The sequence below is a fragment of the Lytechinus pictus genome, chromosome 2, assembly GCF_037042905.1.
Source record: "Lytechinus pictus isolate F3 Inbred chromosome 2, Lp3.0, whole genome shotgun sequence".
NCBI lineage: Eukaryota > Metazoa > Echinodermata > Echinoidea > Temnopleuroida > Toxopneustidae > Lytechinus > Lytechinus pictus.
In genome coordinates, this window is record NC_087246.1 from 49,872,670 (window position 1) to 49,897,197 (window position 24,528).

At 36.8% G+C, this 24,528-nt stretch overlaps 2 protein-coding genes across 3 annotated transcripts; both read right to left on the reverse strand.

The window, feature by feature from the left end:
• Positions 1–1,645: 1,645 nt before the first annotated feature.
• Positions 1,646–11,672, reverse strand: LOC135153135 (zinc finger protein 64-like). The gene is made up of 3 exons (XM_064095034.1): positions 11,559–11,672; positions 1,998–5,229; positions 1,646–1,870 (listed from the first exon to the last, which is right to left on the reverse strand). Exon 2 carries the CDS (start codon positions 5,212–5,214, stop codon positions 2,743–2,745), a length of 2,472 nt encoding a protein of 823 aa, XP_063951104.1. The 5' UTR covers positions 5,215–5,229; positions 11,559–11,672; the 3' UTR covers positions 1,646–1,870; positions 1,998–2,742.
• A 971-nt stretch (positions 11,673–12,643) lies between these two features.
• On the reverse strand, positions 12,644–23,650 carry LOC135153136 (DENN domain-containing protein 11-like). 2 transcript variants are annotated; one of them, XM_064095036.1, is made up of 9 exons: positions 23,355–23,586; positions 20,933–21,032; positions 20,293–20,451; positions 19,476–19,689; positions 19,029–19,167; positions 18,469–18,594; positions 17,528–17,753; positions 16,208–16,696; positions 12,644–16,023 (listed from the first exon to the last, which is right to left on the reverse strand). In XM_064095036.1, exons 1-8 carry the CDS (start codon positions 23,554–23,556, stop codon positions 16,498–16,500), a joined length of 1,365 nt encoding a protein of 454 aa, XP_063951106.1. In that variant the 5' UTR covers positions 23,557–23,586; the 3' UTR covers positions 12,644–16,023; positions 16,208–16,497. The 2 variants fall into 2 exon arrangements, with proteins under 2 accessions (XP_063951106.1, XP_063951105.1); XM_064095035.1 differs by having other exon boundaries at positions 12,644–16,696; positions 23,355–23,650.
• Positions 23,651–24,528: the final 878 nt, after the last annotated feature.

The following is a 24,528-nucleotide window of genomic DNA, read 5'->3' on the forward strand; positions in this document are numbered from 1 at the left end:
GATGAGTATCTTAAAGATTATACATTTTTCAACGGGCAACCAATGGAGCTTAACCAGTACAGGAGAAATTGAGTCACGTGCGCGAGCACCTGCTATGAGCCTTGCCCGATGCCGCTGTATTCTGGATTCTTTGTAGATGGTTCAACAGGGTTTGGGGTAGGCCATATAAAAGAGAATTACAATCATCAACATGAGATATACTTAGTGAGTGAACAAGTAGTGCAATTGATTTCTGACTAAGAAAATGCCTTATCTGACCAATTTTACGAATAGCCATGATAGCCGACTGACAAGTCTTGGTGATGTGATCTACCATTTATAGATGCTTGTCCATGATAACACCAAGGTTATGGGCTTTTTGGAATGCAGGTAGGGATTTGACAGTAAGGACCAACTTGACTTCATCCTTAACTGTTAAAATGATGGCAATTCCATATGTTCAGGGGGGAATAATATTTTGTTTCACATGAGTGACATGACAATAAGGAGAAAATTAGAATTGTTCATATTCTATATAATAAAATACAAAAGAAATAGCAAGTGGGTGATGTCATCAGTCTGCTCATTTGCATACCGACCAGGATGTGCATGTAAGTGTTTTGTGAAATTAAGCGAAACTTTAAAATGTCATTAAACTTTCTTATTTTACAATTAAATCTGATTTTGATGAAATTTTCAGTGTTATGCTTGTTAAATTTTTCTCCTTTTGTGGGCATGCTGGTACAGGTCATTAAACACAATGTATTCTTTGAAGTGATACTCAATTATTCACAATAATTAATGTCAATTATAGTTTTGTTATTTCGTAAAAGAATGGTAATCAATATCCAGGCTAAATAGAAAATAAAAGCTTCAGAAGAATTTAAGCCTTAATGGGGTGACCAACAAATTCATGTACATGTAGTAGTCAACTTCTTTATAATTTTAATGTCTTTAGCCTTATAAAAATTATGATATGGAATTATTTCACTGTATTTCTCTGTCTACTAACTTTAACTAAGTTTATGCTAGATTACATGTCTTTTATTATTCAAAACAAAGCCACCAATTCACAACAAACATCATCTTCTCTTAGATTTTCATACTCATAGTAAAACCAATTCCATTCCCCAAATAAGCTTCAAGATCTAAGCCCCGCCCCATTTGGTCACATGGACACACAGTACGCAAATGAAGACAACTCACTTGGCCTGTCAATCAAACGTGCAGGGGCACTGTAATCTAATGCTGAGCAATAAGAAGAGAGTGCTTGGCCTTAGGACACTACACTTACACTGGGACAGGTTTCAAAGTGATAGCGTTGATTTGACATCATCGCCCTCTTGAGTCATGCATACCACCAGCGATGGACTCCACACAACCACTTCATCACTCGATTGCCCCAATTTTTTTTGCTACAAACCCATTTTTAAAATGCACTTCCCTATTCGATTGATCTAGATTTTTTTTGTTGCACTAAAAGTAATTTCACAAGTTAAGAATGTAGGAATTCAAACTCGTACATTTTTTTTGCACTTGACTTTAGCAAATTAGCAAATGAAGATACATTAGTTTTGGTCATAAGTAAATAAGGGTGATCTGTGAAAGAAAATATCTTAAATTTTTCTCCATAAATACAGAGATCTATCAAATTTGTGACCTTTTTCTAGAGAAATCTTTGTTTTTACCGTTTTAATACAGCCTAATTTTCTTACAATAAACCTACCATATGATTTTTGGTGTGTTATTTTAATTAACAAATAGGTTGTAGTCACCCTCGAAGGTAACCACTGTTACAAACCAAATCATAATTTTTTTTTTGAATTTTTTTTGGTTGGAAATGAAATGAACATGAATTTAACTTTGAAAGAAAAGTTATGTAAATGACATCCTTATTATTATTATTATTATTATTTTATTTGGCATAATCAAATACATAAACAACATATACAAACAATAGGAATAGGAGAGTCACATGGATGCCGGGAAAGGAAAAAGATTAACTAAATAACTATAACCCGAAGGTCGGAAACTACAAGGCAAATTATAGCATTTTGAATGATTAAAGATCACAGTGAGATTAACAAAAGAAACCCAATGAAATATCACTGAACATGATTAATGACTCCAGCCCTAATATCATGGTAAAAATACTGTTACATTTATGCACTATAGGACAATGAGTTCTGCCAAGGCTTGCCAAATAACAGTTTCAAAGAAGTTGCATTGCAAATAACTGCTTTCTGTTTGCCAAATCAAATGAGCATGAGCATATGCCTTTACCATGGCAATGCAGTACCTGACACATTAAAAAATGTATCTGGCATAGCTTCACCCCAAGAGCAACGAGCGTGCCAATTCTCATAAGCATTGGGCAGAAACTGAGGAAGTAGTTTGATCTGCAAGAGACAAACCAAAAGACGGATTACCCACTGACCCACTGCCGACTTGACAGCTTTAACTGTAGGCTACACTGATTCTTCTATGACCTCCTTCAAATTTTGTTTGATAGGGGTATTAAGAACAACAGATTGAGACAAGCATGTGGTACATGTACATATTCTATCCTAAACACTCAATATGCCAATGCTTTCATATCTGCCTTTACTTTTGAACACCTACAATGTAATTAATATAAATATGTTCAAGTGTGTTGTTACATAGTTTAAGTTTAAAAACCTACCTTGCATTCTTGTCACTCTTGTCCTTAAGAAATCCCAGATGTAGTCCAACTAGTGATGCATACTGGGCAGGTTGATCGCTTTAGAAGTCATTGCCTTTATCAGCTGGACCAGCCTGGCTAAGCTCCCTTCCATTCAAAATAAATGTTCTTGTGGGAAGAAAAGTTTTTGGTAGGGAAGTTTGATCTGCAGGCTGACTACCTGTGACTGAGCTTGATAAGGACATGTTGAGGTAGGTTGCGGTTGAGCTGGTAGTCACAGCACTGTTATTTGTAGTAGTGTTCAGAGTTCCGATATAATTCTGGTCCCCAGCCAGTACCTGATGTTGGTTGTCTTTGCTCTGAACTTGTTGAACAGCACCTCTTGATACAGGGGGATGAACTGATTGCAACTGATTAGTACTGATGAATGGCACAGTCTTTACTTGTCCAATATCAATATTAGAGAGGTTTACATAAGCAGCAGAGGATGGGGAGGTGAAAGACACGTTAACATTTTCAAAAGCATTGATCTTGTTCTGAGAAGTCTTCATGGCATTGATAACAGATTGGCAAGAAGAACTGGGAACAACAGTAGAAGGAGACACTGTAGACAAAAGAATGGGAGTATTTGATGTTCCATAGCCAAGGGGCCGAAATTGGATGGCATCTTTCTTCTGTAACTGTCCGCCTTCAACAATATCATGAACATAAGTGTCACATTCCTGTGCTATAATAACTTCTGTCTGCAGTACGTTGCTTCCAAGTTCAGAGGGTGTCCCGTCGACGCTAACTGGCATCATGGTCATAAGCTCTCCTTGACAGGGTTTCCCTCGAGGCTCACTGGACTCTGGCAGGATGTTTATTGTATTTTTTGGAGGGTTGCCATGGGGAAAAACTGTGCCAATCAATGAAGTATCTCCCGAGATACAGACCTCTGCACCCATGGACATTGGGTCAGGTATTGTCAAGGTAACCATGGACGAATCAGAAGAAGTACCTGCTCCATTCCTACTCGGATACCTCTTGATACCCTGGTTATTAGACTGTGACATATTATTTCTTAAAGACGTATCTTCCGTTCTAACAGGATCACTCCTTTCAACATCACCTGAAACGGGTTGGTTTGTACATGTTCCTACTGTAACCACAAATGTACCATGATTTATATCAGCTGTGCATCTCTTCTCAGATTCTAGATCAGATGTCTTTGAAGTATTCTCTATTGATTCGTGAGTTGCACTATTTTGGTTCTCCTGCAGTTTTTCATGCTGTCTTCTATGGCTCCTGTAAGAGTCTTCTCTTATAAATGATGCACCGCAAATATTGCATGACCATGGTCTATTCCCATCTAACACAGGAATGACTGGTTTCGAGCCTTTTGTTCCTTTCGATCTGTTCTCATTCTTCAAAATAATTTTTTTCATCGTGACAGATGTTGGTGTCTTTACTTGTGTAGAATCCAAGAGTTTCAATTGCTCAGAATGTTTTTTCTTGGTATGTTTCAACCAAGCACTTTTGTACTTTGACGAGTATGTGCAATACTCACATGAGAAAACTTTCTTGTAATTTTCTCTGCATGTCTTGGTGGAGGAAGATGTGCTGCTAGCACTAACCACAGAATTCCTATGTTCTTTAAATGAATGATCACTCAGTTGTTTCTGAGTTCTGCACTTGAATGGACACTGGCAGCACTGGTACTTTGCCTTCCCTCTATGGTTAGTCTCAATATGTGATTTTAGATTGCACTTGAGACGAGATTTATAACTGCATTGATCACAGGCAAAGGGTTTGCTTCCTGTGTGGATAAGGATATGCCTTTTCAGATCGGTGTTGGTTTTGAACTTAGCATCGCATTGCTGGCAGTGGAATGGTGAGTCACCGGTGTGGGTGCGGAGGTGGACAACCAACTGGCTAGAGTTGCGACTGGCATAGGAACAGAGCTGACACTGGTAGGGCCTATCATCCGAATGAATACGCATGTGTTTCTTCAAGCTTCCCCCGTCAGCACACTTGTAGGAACACAATTCACACGCGAAGGGCTTCTCCTTTGTATGGATCCTCTCATGAAGTTTCATCTTATCGCATCTAGAGAACTGTTTCTCACAAAACTGACATTTGAAGGGCTTCTCCCCCGTGTGGATCCTTTGATGACGGCGAAAATCATTCCGGTGAGCTGTCGCAAACGTACAGGTTTCAAAGTCACATTTAAACTGCTTGAGATATTTATTAGGTTTTCTCTTTTCTCCTGCAGCCTTTCTTTGTGTTTCTCCAGCAGCTGGTTCAGCATTCTTTTTTCTCACCCTCTTCTTTCTCTGTTTCTCAGGTTCTTTACCTGATGATCCTTTTAGTGTCTCTGAGCTTGTCTCTACAGTGATTGAGGAAACAACATTGTGATGTTGTCCATTTTGGCCTCGAGTCGAGATGGGCTGGGCTGGCGTAGACAACTTCATCGCAATAGTTTGGACAACTTGAGGCGTCTTTGAGACCGACTTACATTCGGACTGTTTGTGCTGTATAAAATCTTCTATGGTAGAGTATTGTGACCCGCAGGTTCCACAAATGTGCTTATCCATCTTGATCCACTTATCCTGAAAATGAGAAAGAGAAACACTATCATTCAGTAAAAAAAAAAGAATGCAGAGCCTACCAAACATCACCTACATATTGTACATGTTACCTACCTAGCACACATGTAAATCTCACCACTTACCAGAGTTTTGGAGGAAGATACAATATGGAGAAGGGAATGGGGGGGGGGGGGCGAGGATCAATCACTGTATAAAAGTGAGAGGTCTTTAAGAACCGCCTCTTTTCAGTCACTCTTTGTTAAGTGACAGATGAAGTTTTGTTACGTGCACCTTGGGTAAACAGCAAATTCTTTTTAATATTGAACCATACATCACTGATCACTGCACTACGTGTTCCTGCTCCTTTTCTTCACAAGTATAAAGGGATGTACTCAAATGGGAGAAGAAAAGAATTCACTCCAACAAAGGTTGATATTAATAAAGGAAATTCAATTCAGCATAAATGTATAACACTGAGAATTCATTAAAATAAAAAAATAATAGATACAGAAGAAAATTATTAAGTTCGAGTTCACTTAATTAAAAATTAAAAAACAAAAAACAAAACAGTACATGTACTTGTACATGAACATCCTGGTATGCAAGTGAGAAAACAGATGACATCAGTCACATCACCTCACAACAATGTTAAAAAAGGTTTGGTTCTCCCTAAACTAGGGACAGTGATTTTCCGTTTCAAAAAATTGCTTTTTCCGTTTCAGAAAATCTCAAATTCCGTTTCAGCATGTCAGAAAACGGAAATTCCGTTTCCCCATAGACTTTGTACACACGGAAAAGTGACAATTCCGTTTACACATTAAATAGCAAAATCACAACACGCACACTCGCACTGGTCAAAATTTGTATCTGCTACTGTACCAACAACACAATAAAATCCGTTCTAATCGGATCTATGCGGGTGCATAAAATATTTTTACACACCCATTTTGCATGCATACATCCTCACCTTTCATATTATTAGCATTATTTCACGGTGAAATGATATTTCATCGATAATTTTGGGGGTTTTTGGACATCGTTATCATCAGTCAACGGCTATTGCCAATCCGCCATCTTGGATTTTAAGACCACGATATCGTGCTGTTACATCTTCAAACGTAGAGGGCAGCAACACACGACCGTGTAAGGAGTTGAACGATATGTGTGCATGTGAAGCCCAACCCGGCCGGCCGGGTACGGTGAGGGGTACAATCGAGTGTGCTGATGTCGAGTGCAGTCACGATGTGTGAATTGTCATGATAGTAGCGAAGTGAGATCGTGTTTTCTGGGTTTTTTTGGCCATTTAATATTCTCATTTTGTTGTGATTTTGGAGTAATTTCTGTTGCTATTCTGTGTATTTTGAGGGAAAATACGTTTTCCTTGATTTTCCGTTTGAAATGCCACTTTCCGTTTCAAAAGGCCCTTTCCGTGAATTCCGTCCGTTTTCCGCGATCGCGGAAAATCACTGTCCCTACTAAACATGTCAAATTGCCGTATGTTATTATTTATTGTGATTCAATACAAGGCTTCCTTAAGTTGAATTTGCAGTAACTGAAACATTCTATAATAAAGAACAAGAAATAGTTAGTGGATGACATCATTTGCTACATATATCCTACGTATAATAAATTTAAGGTCCACCGATTGGTTCACATAGCATCACATGATCAAACATATACCCTAGCTATGATGTTGAGACAAAACGCCCATGAGGAAAATTTGCTATTCCACGACATCAATGATAGAATAGTGCACTACTCCATCATTGAAATCTCAGATCATGCGATCTCTCGGACACGCCGATCAGTAAGCTGTCTCTCCTGGAGATGATCCATGAAGGGACGGCGCAGGCACTAATTACATAGATTATACTGAGCGCGAAGTCTAAACGCAAAGTATGTCAGTCAGCGCACGTAATCACTCATCAACGGAGCACTGTAGCGCAGCATGTAGATTTTGGTTTAGATTGGGAATGACTAGATTATCAGGATTTATCCATCCATTAAAATTTAGGATGTAATTATTATAAACAAATATATCTATCTTATCAGGCATTACTTTTGAAAGTGATCAGTTGGACGTTGGATTGGTAAAAATAGTAGTGAACCCAGCACTGGAACCGTTGAGAGTGTGGTCTCTTTGACCAATCAGAGCGCAGTATTCTTGTTTTCAAGCTGCTCAATGTACTTGGCCAATAAAGTGTGATCTTGACCCGATTAAACCAACTCTTGTTTTGAAACCTATACCATTTTAAAGCATAGATATTCACAGGGTTCCCAGCTTTTCCCAAAAAAAAAATTCCCTGATTTTTCCCTGATGAAGTTTTAAAAATTCCCTTAAAAAATTTGTATAAACCCGTTCCCAGTTTCTCATGTTTTCTAAGTTGTTGCAGTGAATTACACGTATTTTCAGTCATAAAAACAATAATGTAAAATTAATTAGTACCACTAAAACCATGGTAGTTGTTTTGATATACAACAAAATGTAACAGAGTCTGACTGACTACCATGCTTTCCACTTTTGGGCCAATGAAAATTCCTGATTTTCCCCTTATTTGAGGCATTTTCCCCTGATTTGAGGTATTTTTAAACCAAATTTCCTGATTTTTCCCTAACTGGAAAAAAGTAAAATAATTTTCCCTGATGGGCTGGGAACCCTGTATTCGGCTATATACATTGTAGCTTTATCATGATCTAAAAATCATTTGTTCTCAAACAAAAATAAAGTGTAAAAATAACAACTTTTGTCAGATGAAAATAATTCTTTTGTAGCATGTTTTAGATCAAAAGTTTCACCTACATTACAAAATCTTGAAATAAATTCTAACACGACCTGAAAGAATTATTGTTCTTCTTTACAATGATACAAAAATTATGAATATTTAGATCAGCAATGACCAAATTAAAAGAGGTGTTTTGGTCTGCATCAAGCTCATTAAATATGCAAAACCTCTCTAGATAGTCATGAATATCACTTTTTGGGGACCTGCCTACCGACTGCATACGACAGTTACCTTTGCTCTTTTTCAAACTTTTCTTAGCCATTTTTAGAGTTTATGGAAGAATACCTGGTATGACCTTAATTCGCGCGTTACCTAATTTTGCACATGATCAAATCTTGAAAAACAGAAAAAGCGACCCAAAATTACTCAGTATGGTAAAAAAATTTAAGGTAAGGTCTCTAATTATGAAAATATTGGCAAAACATTGGCAAATTTTGTTACCATTTACGTCCGCTCCAAGCCCAGGGGGGGGGGGCACTTACATTGACGAGTGGATACCATGTGCGACCAAAAAAACAAGTAAAAATTATGTCTTTTTCAAGATAGGGCACATTACGTACGTACTAAAATAATGAAAAAAGGGTATCTATTTTCGCTAGGAAAGCTACGTGTATAGGGTCAAATTTGCGAGGGTGTAAAAAATTAAGACTAAAATGTTTTATAAAGGATGTACTTTTTGCCCCAAGAGTCAACAATGCTACGTGTTTAGAGTACGATTTGTACGAGATGTGGGAGGTTGGGCTGTACTAAACCCAATGATGTACGTAAAGGTAAAACCGACGATCGACGTCCGTGACATAACAATAAAAATATCGCTGTACTTGCTTAGGGGGTCAATTCAGGGAATACTTGCCAAGAGTATCATTTTGTTTCCAATACTTGTTAAGGGTAGGGTTTCACACGCCAATACTTGTTTCAGGCACTTCAGGGGTGCATTTTCAGAATATGGAAAATACGTGTTTAGGTAGACCAAAAGCTTCAGTCCCTGTATTTTGGTTGTTCCGCTGAACTGCGTTGGCTCCACTCACCAATACATAGACTGAAGAGTTCTTGGCCCGTACATACAGCCAACGTATTAGCAGTAACGTCAGATCTAACATTTGGCGGAAACCCGATTTTCGGATCGTTTTTTTGTACATAAAATGTCACATTTAAAAGAGAAATTACATCAAATCTACGAAAAAATATTTAAAATTCAGAAATATCGTACCTTAGATCGGAGTAACCACTAATTCCTTACAAATGATGATGAAAACATAGTCATCTTCGATCCTTTCGTTGGTCAACATAAGTTGCCATCTTTAGGGACAGTGATTTTCCGCGATAGCGGAAAACGGACGGAATTCACGGAATCGGCCTTTTGAAACGGAAAGTGTCTTTTCAAACGGAAAATCACGGAAAACTTGTTTTTTCTCAAAATGCACAAAATATCAACAGAAATGAATCCCAAATCCTCAACAAAATACGAATATCAACTGAAAAAAACACGATCTCACTTTGCAACAACAATCATGACAATCAACACATCGTAACAATACTGCACTCGAGCCCCTCCATCACTCGATCGTATCCAAATTAGTTTACACTGATGTCCGCATATAAGGCAGAATTCGGCCGTGTGTTGCTGCCCTCTGCGTTCGGTCATGATACAATGATCACGGTGATTCTACAAATCCAAAATGGCGGATAGGCGGAAGTCGTCGACTGCTCAAAACGATGTCCGAAAAGTCCCCAAATCAGCGATAAAATCCCATGTAACCATAAAATAATGCTAATAATATGAAAGGTGAGGATGTATTAATGTTGATTGTGTTTCTCTAAATAGTTTTTGAGCTCGAATCTCTTCGATTAAAATGGATTTTAAAGCGATGTTAGTACATTGGTAGATGCAAATTTTGACCAGCGCTAGCATTTTGACATCGCGCTACTCATTGCGTATTGGTTTTCAATGTAAACGGAATTGTCACTTTTTCATGTACACAAAGTCTATGGGGAAACGGAATTTCCGTTTTCAGACATGCTGAAACGGAATTTGTGATTTTCTGAAACGGAAAAGGCAATTTTTAGAAACGGAAAATCACTGTCCCTACATCTTGGATGACGTCATCATCCTTACAGACGTATTTACCAGTCGCTATATATCGCAATTTGTGCCGCTGCTTTGCGCTTGTAGATGTGCGTGCGTTCGGAACTTGTCGCTCGCATTGATTAGCCAGGATATCAAAAAATTCTAATCGGAAAGCCTGATAAAAGCACAACTTGTTGAACGTAGAGGGCAGCAACACACGGCTGCCATTTTTTCCTCTCCGGCAGAAATTTCATAAAATAAGGAATAAATCATCGGTAACGTATATTTTCTTGCAATATGTATATAATCAAAAGATTAGAGTCTAACGAAAAGAGTGGTTCTTCGTTCAAGATAATATAACGTCATTTAGAATTTAAAAAAAAAAAAAATCTAGACAAAACCCGGTCGCCCGAATTGGTGATCCTGATTACACATGCAGGCTCGCACTAACACACTACCATCGGTGAATGGGGATTATAGTAAAATGTCTGAAATTGTTAAATAAATCCCCAGAAACGACGGTTATTCCTGTCTAGTGTTTAGGGTGCTTTTCGAGACCCCATGGTTACGCATGGTATCCACTCGTCAATGGAAGTAGGCAAGTGGCCCCCCCCCCCGGGGCTCCAAGAAAATCCAAACTTCTTGACAAGCTTCGAGAAATCGCCAATTTGCAAGTAGAGAGGTCTTCAAATTAGTACTAAAATGTGATAACCATGATAACAGTCGAATTTATGGCATTTCAACCTCCATTTGATACAATTATCTTACCTTGGCTTTGATTTGTTTGCTCAATTTCTTTTCTGAAGGCAAAGGCTAAAAGCTTTGCCTTTGTAAAACGATTGTGTGCAAATTAAGGTCACACTTTTTTATGACATTTTTGTTCACCCGAGCGCACACTAGTCGATCGTCATGGAATTTTGAGATTGCGATAACAGTGAAACCCTTGACCTAGATCTAACGTAGAGTCTACTTTATAATTCTTTCAACTTTTCAAAATCAAGCGAATTTGAAGTTTGACTTTGACTCTGAGTCTGACTGAGATCTTGCCTTCGTTTGGTATTTAAAAAAATTATGATTTTGATTTAGGCGGGCGGCCCCTAATATAATAATTTTGTGTGAACATGAGAATTTTTTTATTGAAAATCAACTTCTTGATAATCTTTAAAATGTGTGCAAATTATGGTTTCCCATCACTCGCCCCATCATACAGAGTAGATCTAGGCTAGATCACGTCACGACTCACGTCAATGAGTTGAACTTAGTTAGAGCCCGCGCTCGGCTGGCCGCTGACCCCCTTGGCTTGGGACCCCGCTCGGCCTGTAGCTGTCCGGCCGGCCTGGCCCGCTGCATATTGCTGGATATCTCTCGCTGCGAAGAGAGCGTCCCGTCTAAGTAATAATGTTTATTTTATTTTGAACTCGAAATATACATTACATAAGCAATTAAAAAATGTATACCTATGCCTGGTATTTTTCAATTGGTCGCTACAAAGATCTTACCGATCAACAGCTCAAAATAAAGCCAAAATCATCGTCTATCCTCAGCTTTCCTACTACTTATCAGCCCTTTTCAGGAACGAACAACATAGTAATTCCGCAAATTCGCACAGTACTGATACGTACCATCGCACGTAGTTTTTTTGCACTCATATCCAATTCGGATATCACAATTTCGTGATAAAGTTGTTCAGATAACACAGGAGCCAAATCCCGGATCTGTAGCACATTAGTTGAGGTCGAGGGTAGTCATCAGCTAGTCTGCGGGCACAGACCCTGATTGAAACTTTGATCAACAAGTGTGTCTCCACGCAAAAACTTGCACATATATACAAAACTTGCTGTTTCAATTTAGCGAGAAATTTGCTCATTTCCGGGTCTATATGTATTCATTTCTTACTGCGCAGCACTCTTTCAATCGATGAAGGAAAATCTTCTTTGGTGTCATTCAAAAGATTAAAAACATTGTTGCATTTACGTTGTTAAATTATGTAACCATTATTGACCGCCAATATCTTATGAGAAAATATAAAAAATAAGCAGAGGGTTAGAACCAGGTTGCTAAAATTGATAGTTCATGCAACTGCCATTGACCTAACTACTTAAGTTATTTCTCATAATGCACTGATATTCAGCTGCTTCATTCTTTTTATAATTCTATCCCATTCCACATAATACATCAAACGGGACGTCACATACGTCCCAATCTTTATCTCTCTCCCCTTCCCATATTCTTTCTTTCTCTCTCCCACTCCCTCCATCCCTTACGTCCTTCCCTCGATCCCCCTCCCTTTCCTCTTTCCCTCCATCCCTTTCCTTCCTAACCTCCTTCCCCCTTCCCTTTCCTCCCTCCCTTACTTCCCCCTCCCTCCATCCCTTACCTCCTTCCCTTCATCCCTTTCCTCCTTCCCTCCATCCCTTCTCTCCTTCCCTCCCACTTCCTCCCTATCTCCCACAGTCTCTATCTGCCTCCCTCCAATATTTTTTAATTCTCCAGTTTTCATTTCATTAATCTGTTTTCAATCTATGGGGTAGTTTTCAACACTCTTCTTGATTTTATAATACATGCAAAATTGCGACAAACTTAATACTTGGTTCTGTCAAGTCATTTAATAAAATGTTTTATGACATAAAGCATGGTATCCATTACAGATCTATTGCACTATGATACAATATTAATATTCAGTGTCCACCTCTTCCAAATGATAAAAATAAAATATAACTACAAATCCCTTGAACCAAATATACTCTATATATAAATGTACACCTTCATTTCACATCTTAGAAAACTGAACTGCCATGACTTTGTGCATATCACTGAAATACAATCATCAAAATTTGATATTTACACTTGCATGGATATGAACACAATGGAATTAAGTAGCAAGTTTGATTTTTAAAAAATCACATAAAAAGAGTTGAGCATTTCGGAGTACTGAGACCACATAACTGCAAAATATATCAATGCCACATGTGAAACATATAAAGTGAATATCAAAGATAAGACATGTACATGTATTTCTTTTATCCACAAAAGCCTACTAATACTTGGTGCTGTTCCATAAAGCTTTGCGTAGCTATGCACATGACTGGAACATGCTCTTGCATGCTTAATAAGGTTCTCGCTCATTTCAATCCCCGTTAATGACTAAACTTTCCAAAATTTCCCCAATTTGTAGGAGAACGGCTATGTCAATCTGGAGAACTGTGTATGTCAATCTGAAGCACCAAACATGATTAAAAACAAGAGTAAAATCATATTAAAAAATATATCTATATGGCCTGACTGAGTTTTGACAACACTGTTCAAATAATTGAGTACCAGTATCATAACATTATTGATAATATTAAGGTATTATAGGATAAGTATACATTTACTATCATAATATGAAATGCATGTCTAAGTCACAAAATTTATCACTCTTAAAGGACAAGTCCACCCCAACAAAAAGTTGATTTCAATAAAAAGAGAAAAATCCAACAAGCATTGTCACCGAGTTGTGCGTATCACTTTTTTGTGAAAAATAAGCGAAACTTTAAAATGTCATAACTTTCTTATTTTACATCTGATTTTGATGAAATTTTCAGCATTATGCTAGTTTGATTTTCTCTATTTATTCAAATCAATATTTTTTCTGAGGTGAACTTCACCTTTAAATTGGTGTATAAAAACACCTCCTATTTTATTGAAGCAGACACATGACTGCATACTCTGGCTTGATCAGCTTCTTTGATAACAAAATCTCTCCTATCAAAACTAAATCAACAACAAGAATGAAAACTTGCAAATACATATACTTTTTTCTTACAAGACTGAATGGGAAACAAAACCCCTGACCTATTTGTATTATCATATCTTTTTTTTTCCTTTGAGGTAGCAAGAGTGTAGTAAATACAACTGCAGAATAAATGTGCTTTAATATGCTCTCTACAAAGACTTGCACCAGAAACATGATAATTGCCGTTGCATACCTGCCAATTCATTAACCAAACAATTCATACCCAAAAGAGTCCATTCGGAAAAAAGGTCTGTACTTTACCATTCATAGATCTTTCACAAAAATCCGATCAGAAAATTGTAATAAAAATGTTTTTTAAAGAATGTTTTAGAACAGCAGAAAAATTAGCTAGTAATGCAAATTAACAAGGTTTTTATTTTTTGGAATGATTACTCAATGCTATAATGGCAATCGAGAGGGATTGTTCATATATTAAGAGCTAAATGAAATATGGTTTAAGCAACATCTGAGGGACTCAACAGGAATATTACAACAGTTTTTAAAAAACAAAAAGAAAAAAAAATCAATTATGAAGCTGAATGTCATATAAAGATTTTATCAACATTACATTGTAGAATGACACATACAGTAAACCTATTGCTTGAATTATGAGTAATTTAATCATCTTGTTCAAGTCTAAACATCAAGTAAAAAATCTAATCTTAAAAAAAATAATAAACTGAATATACCAGAAGACTGACAGCTTGAAGAGTGGAAGTGTGTGGGGGGGGGGGGGAGGGTTGGAAGGATGGCAGTGTTCCGTTCTCTTCAAAACTTGAGAAATCAGAACATAATTTTGTAAAAGGCCTATTTTGTAGAGGATTTTGTAGAGGGAAACTTTTTAGGTCGGAAGAACAATTTATAACAGGCAACCTAGCAAAAGTACTGGATCCTCACTTCCATGAGCATTTAGCATAAGTGGATTTGGCTTTACAACTATTCATTATGATTAATCTTATATGATTGCATCTACTTTTACACATGTTGAAGCTTATAAGTCATTCAAGTTCAGATAATGGAATGGGAAGGAATTATTTGATAATACTTAACTGCATGAATACCATATGTGTTGATTTCAAGCCAATTGACTCTAATACAAAGGTTCCAAACTATTATATACTAAACGTTGCTGTACACAAGTATACTTTAATACTTATGCAAAATTTTACGTTTTGTGACACTCATAAGTCATAATTCATAAAGATTTCAGAAGGGAATAACGAGATCATAATTATGGACCCTTTTAGTACTATTTCTTTAATTTGAAGGTCCAATATGAGGAATGCATGTAACATAATTATAAGCAATTAACTGGTCACAAAATGAAAGATCCCATTGCATAAAAAGCATAAGAAAAAAACATTTGCTCTAAACAACAATATTGCACAAACATATTTGAAAATAGCAAATAAATAAGTGAAATAGATTTTTTTTCTTCCATTTATACCTTCGGAGAAACAGGGAAATTGCCGATATGTCAATCAAAATGTTTAAATAGAATTCATTTGAATAGTTTGAATACATTCATTGCACTGACACACACTGCTCAAAATCATTTTTTTAATGTTAAAATAAATAATAACCTGGGTATCTTATCTATTTGATACAAAAATTGTCCTTTTCTTATTTCATTTAATATATCACAAATTAATCATGCTTTCTTTATTTTACAAAAGCACTAAAAAGTGCAACATACCTAAGAATCCCCCACCCCTGTTTCCACCAAAAGCAATATATCAAGTTTTCTCCTGTATTCAATACAGTTTGCATGATATGAGCACTGGCAATTTGTCAAATTATAAGATAGTTACAAGAATAAACCCAATCTCTAAAACATAAACAAAGCTAATTGCCTATCAAGGTCACTTCTACTTCCTTCCATGGAGGTTTATGTTGTATCATTTCACAAAAAAAGTGACCACATACCCTACAATGATTACACCTAAGAGTCATTTATGAAATCTCTTTGGAAATGAGCACCGATTTCAACACATCCACTTACAGGATTTCTCTTTTGTATTCTTACATAAAGAATAATGAATAAATGCACCTTGGGCTAATGTCCTTGAGCATGGCAATAACCTGCATTTGCTGCTCTCTACCCAAGTGGAGTATGGTATCTTGTAGAAGAAAATAATTTAAAATGCTCTAGCACCTTGTGAGGAAGCTCTGCAAAGACTTTACTAATTGTAATGAGCACTCTTTATCAAAATGATTAAATAGTACATGGAATTGGTTTATTACCATAATCATTTTACTAATCCAGTCATATCTCTCAGACAGGAAATCATTTTCTAAGTATAGACCCAAATGAGGTCAATGTTACCAAATAGAAATGATACCTTGAATGCAGTGAGCGCTGTTGATAAAGATTTAGGTTGAGCTAAAGGGGGGATAGCAATAGTGCACTTTGTACCCTATGGCAAAAAGCTCTATATAAATATGACTATCATTATCATTATAACTCTAATCAAAGGAAATCTTACCCCTTTTTGCATTGAAAAAAAACTGTGAGCAAATATGTAAAGTAAAATTAAAGGACCTGTGAACATGCCAGCATGAAAATCAATAATCATGAAAAAGGTAGCATTTACAGCATGTTAAAACCTCATTTGTGATACGATCAGAAGAACCCACTCTGGTACAGCTAACAGGTGACCCCTTCAGACAGGACAGCAAGGAGCATCGATCATAAGAATGACATCAATGCCGTAGAGTTCCAGGAGGTCAACAATGAAAGCGCGATCACCGATGGGATCCAGCCCCATGGCCTTCATGTGGTCGTTGGTAAGAGACTTGTCTTCCGTGCTTGAAATCTCATGTAACGTCTGGAAGATGTGGTTGTTTTGTTCAAGGAAGAAACTGAAGAAACAAGAATATTAACAGGGAATCAAGAACAGGAAATCATGAGCAACAAAACATGACAGGACTTTAAGACACTGATTTGTGTGACTGATTAAATGATGGCAATTTATTACACATTTTAAATATTTCGCCGGTTAACTGGTCTCTGCCGAAAAATCACTATCAGGCACAACCTGAAAAAGCATCTATCTCTTGTACAAAGAATGGGTCTAAGTTCACTTCAGGTAGTTGTTTATGAAGCAACTTTGCATGAGAACATTTTCACTGATATTGTTTTAAGTTACTGAAATTCTTGCATCTAATTGGATGAAAGAAAATTTGTCTGTGAAAATCACCACCAAGGTGGTTCATGAAACTCTAAATAGATGGTAAAGAGAAAACCATGTAAACCCCCCAAACTAAACCTAACCCTGTTTCCATAAAACATGTAGTCAACAGCAACTTCTAGATATCTATAACCAATTTACTCTTGACCAATCGTACAGCACCATTTCAGTAGCTTAAGGCCTGGTCCCACTGGCCGACGGACACAAAATATATTCATAACAGATACAGCGGACAAGCAAATTTCGGGGTGGCTCCATTCGCTCCAGACAACGAACAAAGTGGACGAACAATGAAATCACAGTGGACGGATGCTCAATGGATATAGAGCGTATGAAACACGTATGCAAAGAGTACATAACAGATTCATAATGTTTTCCAACGGATGACAACATTCTTTTCTGTTTTACATCCTCTCTGCATCTGTAAGTGCAGTGGGACTGGGCCTTTAGAACTTGCCAATGATAAAAGGAATAATGAAACTGGGCTTTGTCCTGAACCTACTTGGCAAAGATCTCATCATCCTCTTCTGAGCTGGGTTCTACACCCTGTTCCCTAGCATTGAAGACTGCTGTCGCCCTCTGGTTGTTGAGCCTCATGAACTTCTCCTTGTCCACCTCATTGGGTCTGAGGAGGTCCTTCAGGTTGGCCGCATGGGTCGTCACGTTCTGGTTGTCGACGTAGACGTCGTACAAGCTCTGCTTCTCCTGGAAGATCTTCTCTGTTGTGCCTGTTAAAAGCAAAGATATCGGTAACTGGAATGCGATTAAACCAGTTTTAGAAACTGCCTATATCTATAAAGTCTTTGTAAGGACCATCATTACCACCATCCAAGAATAGTGCATGTACATGTATGAAAGCAACCTGTCCCCAGAGAACCCCTGCATATAATGACCATTTTTCTGTCTTTTCTTCCTTGAATGGTCTGCAATCTACGGCGCTCAAGCTGCATGCAAGCTAAAATGCGCACTGCTCTTGCAGATGAAAAAAAAACAACATTGAAACATGTGTACATGTATATCTCACCCTGGTTTTAACAAAATGATTGGAAAACAAAAACAAGAAGTTACCTAAGATTACATTGATCCAATAACCATATTTGTGTAAGTTTTATGAAATGGAGACATATAGAGATGATTTTTCTCAATAAATTACGACTTTATTTCTTCGAATTTGAATACACCAAATGTGAGGAAAAGCTTATGCAACATCTTTATTTGAAAAGTGATAGTGCTTACCCCAATGAAAATATGGGAATGATCGTTTGAGAAAAGTTGCTTATGACCGAACTATCGATTGGCTTATTGAACAAGAAAATTTATAAATTAGTCTCTGAGAAATATTGATTCTCATCAGAAGTTTAGATCATTAGAATGACAAATGTAAAATCATATGTTTAAGTCAGGAGGTGTATGGCCACTGGGCTCCTCATCATAAATACTTACAAGCAATGTAGGACATTTCTGATTCCAAGGTGTCAATATCCGCAATATTAACATAAAAATATGGCTTCTGTTCAATAGCTGAATTGAGGATAATATCATGGTGGCTCATCAGACTCGCACAATATACTGGATGTAATGAAACAAAATAAATATACGTTTACATATATTTTTCAATGTGTGATTACAGCCGTAATAGAAAGAAAGAGAGAGCAAGAAATCAATGAAATAGATACCATTTAAATCAATCATTTTTCAAAATGAATGCATGGTTGCATTTTATGTTTTGCATTAAAAACAAAGGAGGGGGAGTTATCAATATACATACTAGGCCTAATACATACAATAATAAAAACCTCGCATGTTTATAACTGGAAACTGAAATTTAGTTCAGATTCATACGTCAATAGGCCCTGTTTCACAAAACATGTTTTCAAATACAAGCTCTAAGGTACTGTTACAATTGACTTAAATGGTGCAATTACAGAGGCAATTTTATTTATATGATTGAAATTTAGTATTTGTTACTGATTTGTGAAACAGAGTCCATGAGCATTTCTTACCTTTATAACAAACAACGCCTATAGGCGGTGGTGAAAAGAAGAGAACTCTCTTTCTTAATAAGATAAATTTCCACAACGTAAAGATTTGCTCTCCAAAGAAACTGAGAAATTGACTGAAGCATCCAGCAGGGTGTGTGATCTTTAAGAAGGAAAATGAGATAGAAAAAGAAACAAATTATCAATCAATTTTTTTAGCTGGTTCTTAATACCAGATTATAGATAAGCTGTCTTTAACCATCTTTTGATTTAGTTATTAATATTTTTATTGACTTATTTCAATTGACGATGCCATAATTAAGTAGGAGAAGAATCAAGAATGGCCCCTTCTGAACACAATAATTTTTATGGCCAAAAGTAAGTTGAAAAGGTGGGAATTCTTTTTTTTTTAACGATGACATCCCTCTCAGCCAGCTATTTGCCTCCCAGAAAATGCGATCAACAACATACCTTCATATGTGGACGGTGTTCGTCTGAGCTAGGAGGAGTTAGTTGAGACGAATTGACTACTGTTGATGCATTTTGATGAAGAGGACTTGAAGAACTATGTAAGACGGAAGCTATACCTTCCCATGATGAGTCTCTGGAGAGAGGCAAGGAAGCTTTGTGATCACCGAAGAATGCTTCCAGATCCTCATACCTTCCTGGGGCATGCAAGAGATGTCTGAAAGAAATGCAGAGTATTATGCCTTCAAGATACTTTCATATGTACATGTATCATACCACCATAAAAGTGAGGATATGTTCCATACTTCCAAATACAAGAAAATTAAACACTTGATTCATCCAGTGAAATCAACATGAATTACTTTTACAACCATTTGTTTACTCATCCTCTAAGCTATGGAATAGCCTCCCTCAAAACATCAAACAGTGCTTGACTTCTGAAACTTTCAAACATTACCTCAAAACATTTCTGTTCAATTCTTCTAAATTTCTTTTATAATTTCCTAAAAAGCGCCTTGAGCACTCTACAGAGTGGATTTGGCGCGATATAAGTCTAATTATTATTATTATTATTACAACCATAAACAAATAACATACATGTACATTAATAAGGTACCAGTAAAAATCACATAACAAAGAATTTACAAACATGTACATAAGATTTATAAATCACTTCAACTGGTGTGAACGAGTCCATCATGGTTCTTTCACTTTAGGAGGTCACATGCTAGACCCCCTGAACCATCCTATTGCATTTTGATTGTCATTAAATTCAGTTTGGTATTGAAAGTGCTTGCCACAAAGATTGGGATATCCTTACCTGACTTGGTGTTCTAAGAATGTCATATGTCTGTGTAGCATGGTGTAAGATGTTGATAGGACCCCAACAGATTTCATTCTCGCTCCCCTCTCGGCAGCACTCTCAACGTGCATGTTCTCAAAACAGCTCAGACCATAGTACCTGTCTTTCCTGAAGTAGCTGTATGAATTAATAACAGCGTGTCAGAAATTTTCAGAATGCCATTAAGAAAAGGTCCCTTCTACATATCTCTAAAGCCTGTCCCAATAATGAATTAATCTATATAATTTTTGTCATTCCCTTTCTTAGAATTCATCTGGAATCAAACCCGACAGCCTTCAGTAGTATTACAAACAAAACCAAACAGAGGATGATCTGAGAACACACGTATCACAATTAGGAGATAAAACAAACAAAAAATTATCAAAAAGGGAAAATAGTAATTTGTATTTATGTAGTTTAATAAAAAAATAAGGAGTCCTAAGAAAGTTTACACAAAGAACTTTCTAAGGCAATCTACCAGGGTAAACATGATATTTCAAGTGATGTTTAATAAGAATAGCTTACAAAGTGATACACTGCAAAATGATATGATATCTGTGTCGATAGATACATGGGTGCAGTAGTAGTAAGCAAAATTGACTTAATGCTATGATCTTACATGAAATCTGTGAGGACAGTATGTGATCCACTCGCCATAGCTTTAAACTCCACTCCATCAAGATTGATATCATCGGGCAGACACCACTCTACTATATTACCTGAAAAAGATATAACATATAACATGTCAAGTTTATACACAGATATATACAGCCTTCTGTTAGAAAATTAAGTCTAAACTATCTATCTATATTGCTGTTTAATGAGAGAAGCTCAATTTCAGTTTCAAACACAGAACAAGTTTGTAAACTTCTCTATACTTTCATGTAAATAATTATATTGAGGGTAGGTTCAATACATATCCTCTTACAGTAATATGAAGAGTTCAGATCAAATTTCTTAAAGAAAAAAATTATGAAATATGTCTTTAAAGTTCATAATATACACTTGCTTCTGAGGCGATCTTCTGATCTTCATAACAGGAAATGACACAAAATTAACACAAAAAACACCTGCTGCTGATCACCTGTTACTATTGGGGGTACATTTGCATGATTTGGGTGGCTGAAAGGGAGTTTTGGTGGTAGAAACGCATGTACAGCACATCCAATTCATCTGTACTAGACAAATACATGCTAGGCTTAAGTTTTAAAAAGACAAAACCTTCCATGAACCTGATGTTTTACTCAGTAATTATCACACTCCTTCATTTATCACTTATCAATGAATCCAAATTCTCTCAATTGCTCATTAATTATTTTGTTTGTCTTTCCATTTATTTTGTCTCTTCATTCACCAGTAGTGTACGCAGGATTTTTGAAACAGGGGGGGGGTTCGAGTTGAATGAAAGTCTGACAAGCAAAAAAAAAGTTTCAACAAATCTGAGGGGGGAGGGTTGAAATACTGTAACCCCCCCCCTGCGTACATGCATGTGCCTGTCATTCACATACATATACATGCATCACATTCTTTTCTTACTTTTGAGGGGGGGGGGGGGCTATGGGCCTAGGGTATGATTGATATGCCTGTAGACTTAACGTTAGTCATGTTGGAGGAAGAACCGTCACTTGTCGTGTCAGAACAAGCCACATAATAATTGAAAAAAATATTCTTGGTTATTTTACATGCAACAAAATAGGTTCCCAAGACATTGTATGTGATGATGGGTGACCAGACTTCCCGTATTTTGCTCCTTTGTCCCGGCGTCCCGACAAACCCTTCCCGGGATGCCTATTTGTCCCGTATTTCAGAATACAAAATGTACAAAATGTAGTTAGACTCTTATACATTTAAAAGTGACAAATTTTCATCAAATCACCAACAGATGAAGCAGAGACAACAATAAAATCGATAACTAAACTTTTGCAAGTTCTGCGGTAATTTTCTTGCTAACCCAATACATTGCAAACGAACTGGCCTCCTGCCTGTGAGTGGCAGGCTACTACTAGTACTACTTCTTTCTTCATCCTTCTATCCTTCCTGCTTGCTTTTTTTTATTCCATCTATTTTTTTATTTCCTATCTTTCTTTCCTGTCTTTCTTTCCTGATGCTTTCTCTCTGTGGTCATTTTTCTTTCTTTCCTTCTTTCTCTTACCTGCTTTCCTTTTTTATTTCCTTCATTCTTTCTTTCCTTAAACTTTTCTTTGCTTCCTTCTCCCTTCCTCTTTTCGTTCTTTCTTTCCTTCTATTATTTTCTTTTTTTATCCTCTCCTCTCTTGAACTCTTCATTCTTTCCTCCTTTCTTTCATTCTTTATTTTTCCTTCTTATTCTTTTCCCTATTCTTTCTTTCCCTTCCTTCCTCCCTTCCTGATTTTCTTCTTACTTTCTTTTTCTTTCAAAGAATGAAGGAAACATTTTTCTTTACTTCATTCTTACTTTCTTTTTTTTTCTTTCTCTCCTTTATATTGTCTTTCACACATTTGTTCATCTTCCCTTCCTTTCTTTTTTTTCTTTCTATATTCAATTCAAAGAATGACGGAAACTTTTTTTCTCTTTTATTCTTTCTTTTTTCCTTCTTTTAGTCTTACTTTTTATAATTTCTTTTTTAATTTTTCCTTCATTTTTCTTTCTTTCTTCTCAATTCATCTCTTTTCTTTCGTCTTTTCATTCTCTCCTTCACCGCTGCTCTCCTACATTCTTCCGTTCGCCCTCCCTTCCAATTCTTTATATTTTTTCACAAGTCTAACACTAACAGTAACAGTAACACCACGAAAACTGTGAAGCCTTCTTTGTTGATCTTTTTTGTCGATTGTCCCGTATTTCATTTTGTGAAATCTGGTCACCCTGATGTGATGATTCCACACAAGCACCGTCTTGCCAATCTGATTCACCAAACTACTACGGTCTGTATGATTGTAGTGTATTGGAGCTCCACCCGGCCCGGGCCCACTAGAACTTCTACGGGGCAGAAGCGGCAGAGCTTCACAGCTGGGATGCAGCTGTCAAGTAACAGTGGCGAGCGAAATTCAGCACATCAACTTACCCGATCGGGTGTCAAAAGCCACGACAAAAATCGCGACAATATCATCTGATTCTTGTGCTCTGTCATTTTCTGTGTCCTTTCTTTCTTCACAAATTTCCGATCTAACAGAAGGATGTCTTGCTTGAGCGTTTAGAGTGAGAACTTCAACGGAATCGTCTTCAATATTCACCAACAACGGCGACTTGTCGCTGGAGGTCGCCATTTTAGCTGTAACGTGTGACGAAACTGAGGTCATCGCACTATCGAGCTGCCTGGATCATCAGCGGACCAATCAAATTTCGAAACTGTGCAAACTCAAGCGTACTTTTAAAACTTTTGACCAATCATAACTAACTAATATCCCATTCAGTCAAATATCATTACCTGGTAGTCTCTTTTTAATTATTTCAATCTTTTTGCTGTCTTTCTCCCTCCCTTTTTTCTTTCTTCCTATTTCCATTTCTTTCTTTCCTTCTTTTTTTCTTTCTTTCTTTTTTAATCCAATACCATGTTCTGCCACAAAGAATTCTAGAATGATTGTCAAAATATTTTATAGAAAGGAAAACCCGTTTTCAAGTTATATACTTTAACAAAATATACAGAATGTTAGAAGTTGGAATCTGCTGAAAATTACCTTGGTTACTAGACATGTAGTATTTGCTCCTTCTATTGGTCAGTAACCCTTTGCTTGTATTGTGGGATGTAGGAAGTTTGACATGGATAGTGTGTTACGACAAGGGCAGATTCTGTCAAATTATTATATGCCTAAAACTTGAGATTGCTCAGATCAATCATTTTGTTTTCGCAAGACAAGGGCCAAAGTCTTCCTATTCCACATGAACACACATTTCTTTTGGAAGACTCAATTCAATAGCCAAATGTCAATTTTCTGAAAATAATTAGGAATAATGGTAGCAAATGAGTGGACAGGTATTTTGGTTATTTGGAAGAGATACGATTGTTGACTAACCCAGATTTGAAACTAATTATTTGAAACCAAAGATATATTAACAATACTTTCCTTTTGTAAGGCAATGGTCTTCATCACTAGGTGATCATTCAAACACAACATATCATTGATGATTTTACAAACCAGCTCAAACCTGGTCTCCAAAACATAGTTTTGAGATAATCGTGTTCAAAGTTTGGATGTTTTTCAGATGCTCATAACTTCACGCTTTGAAAGAAACCAGAT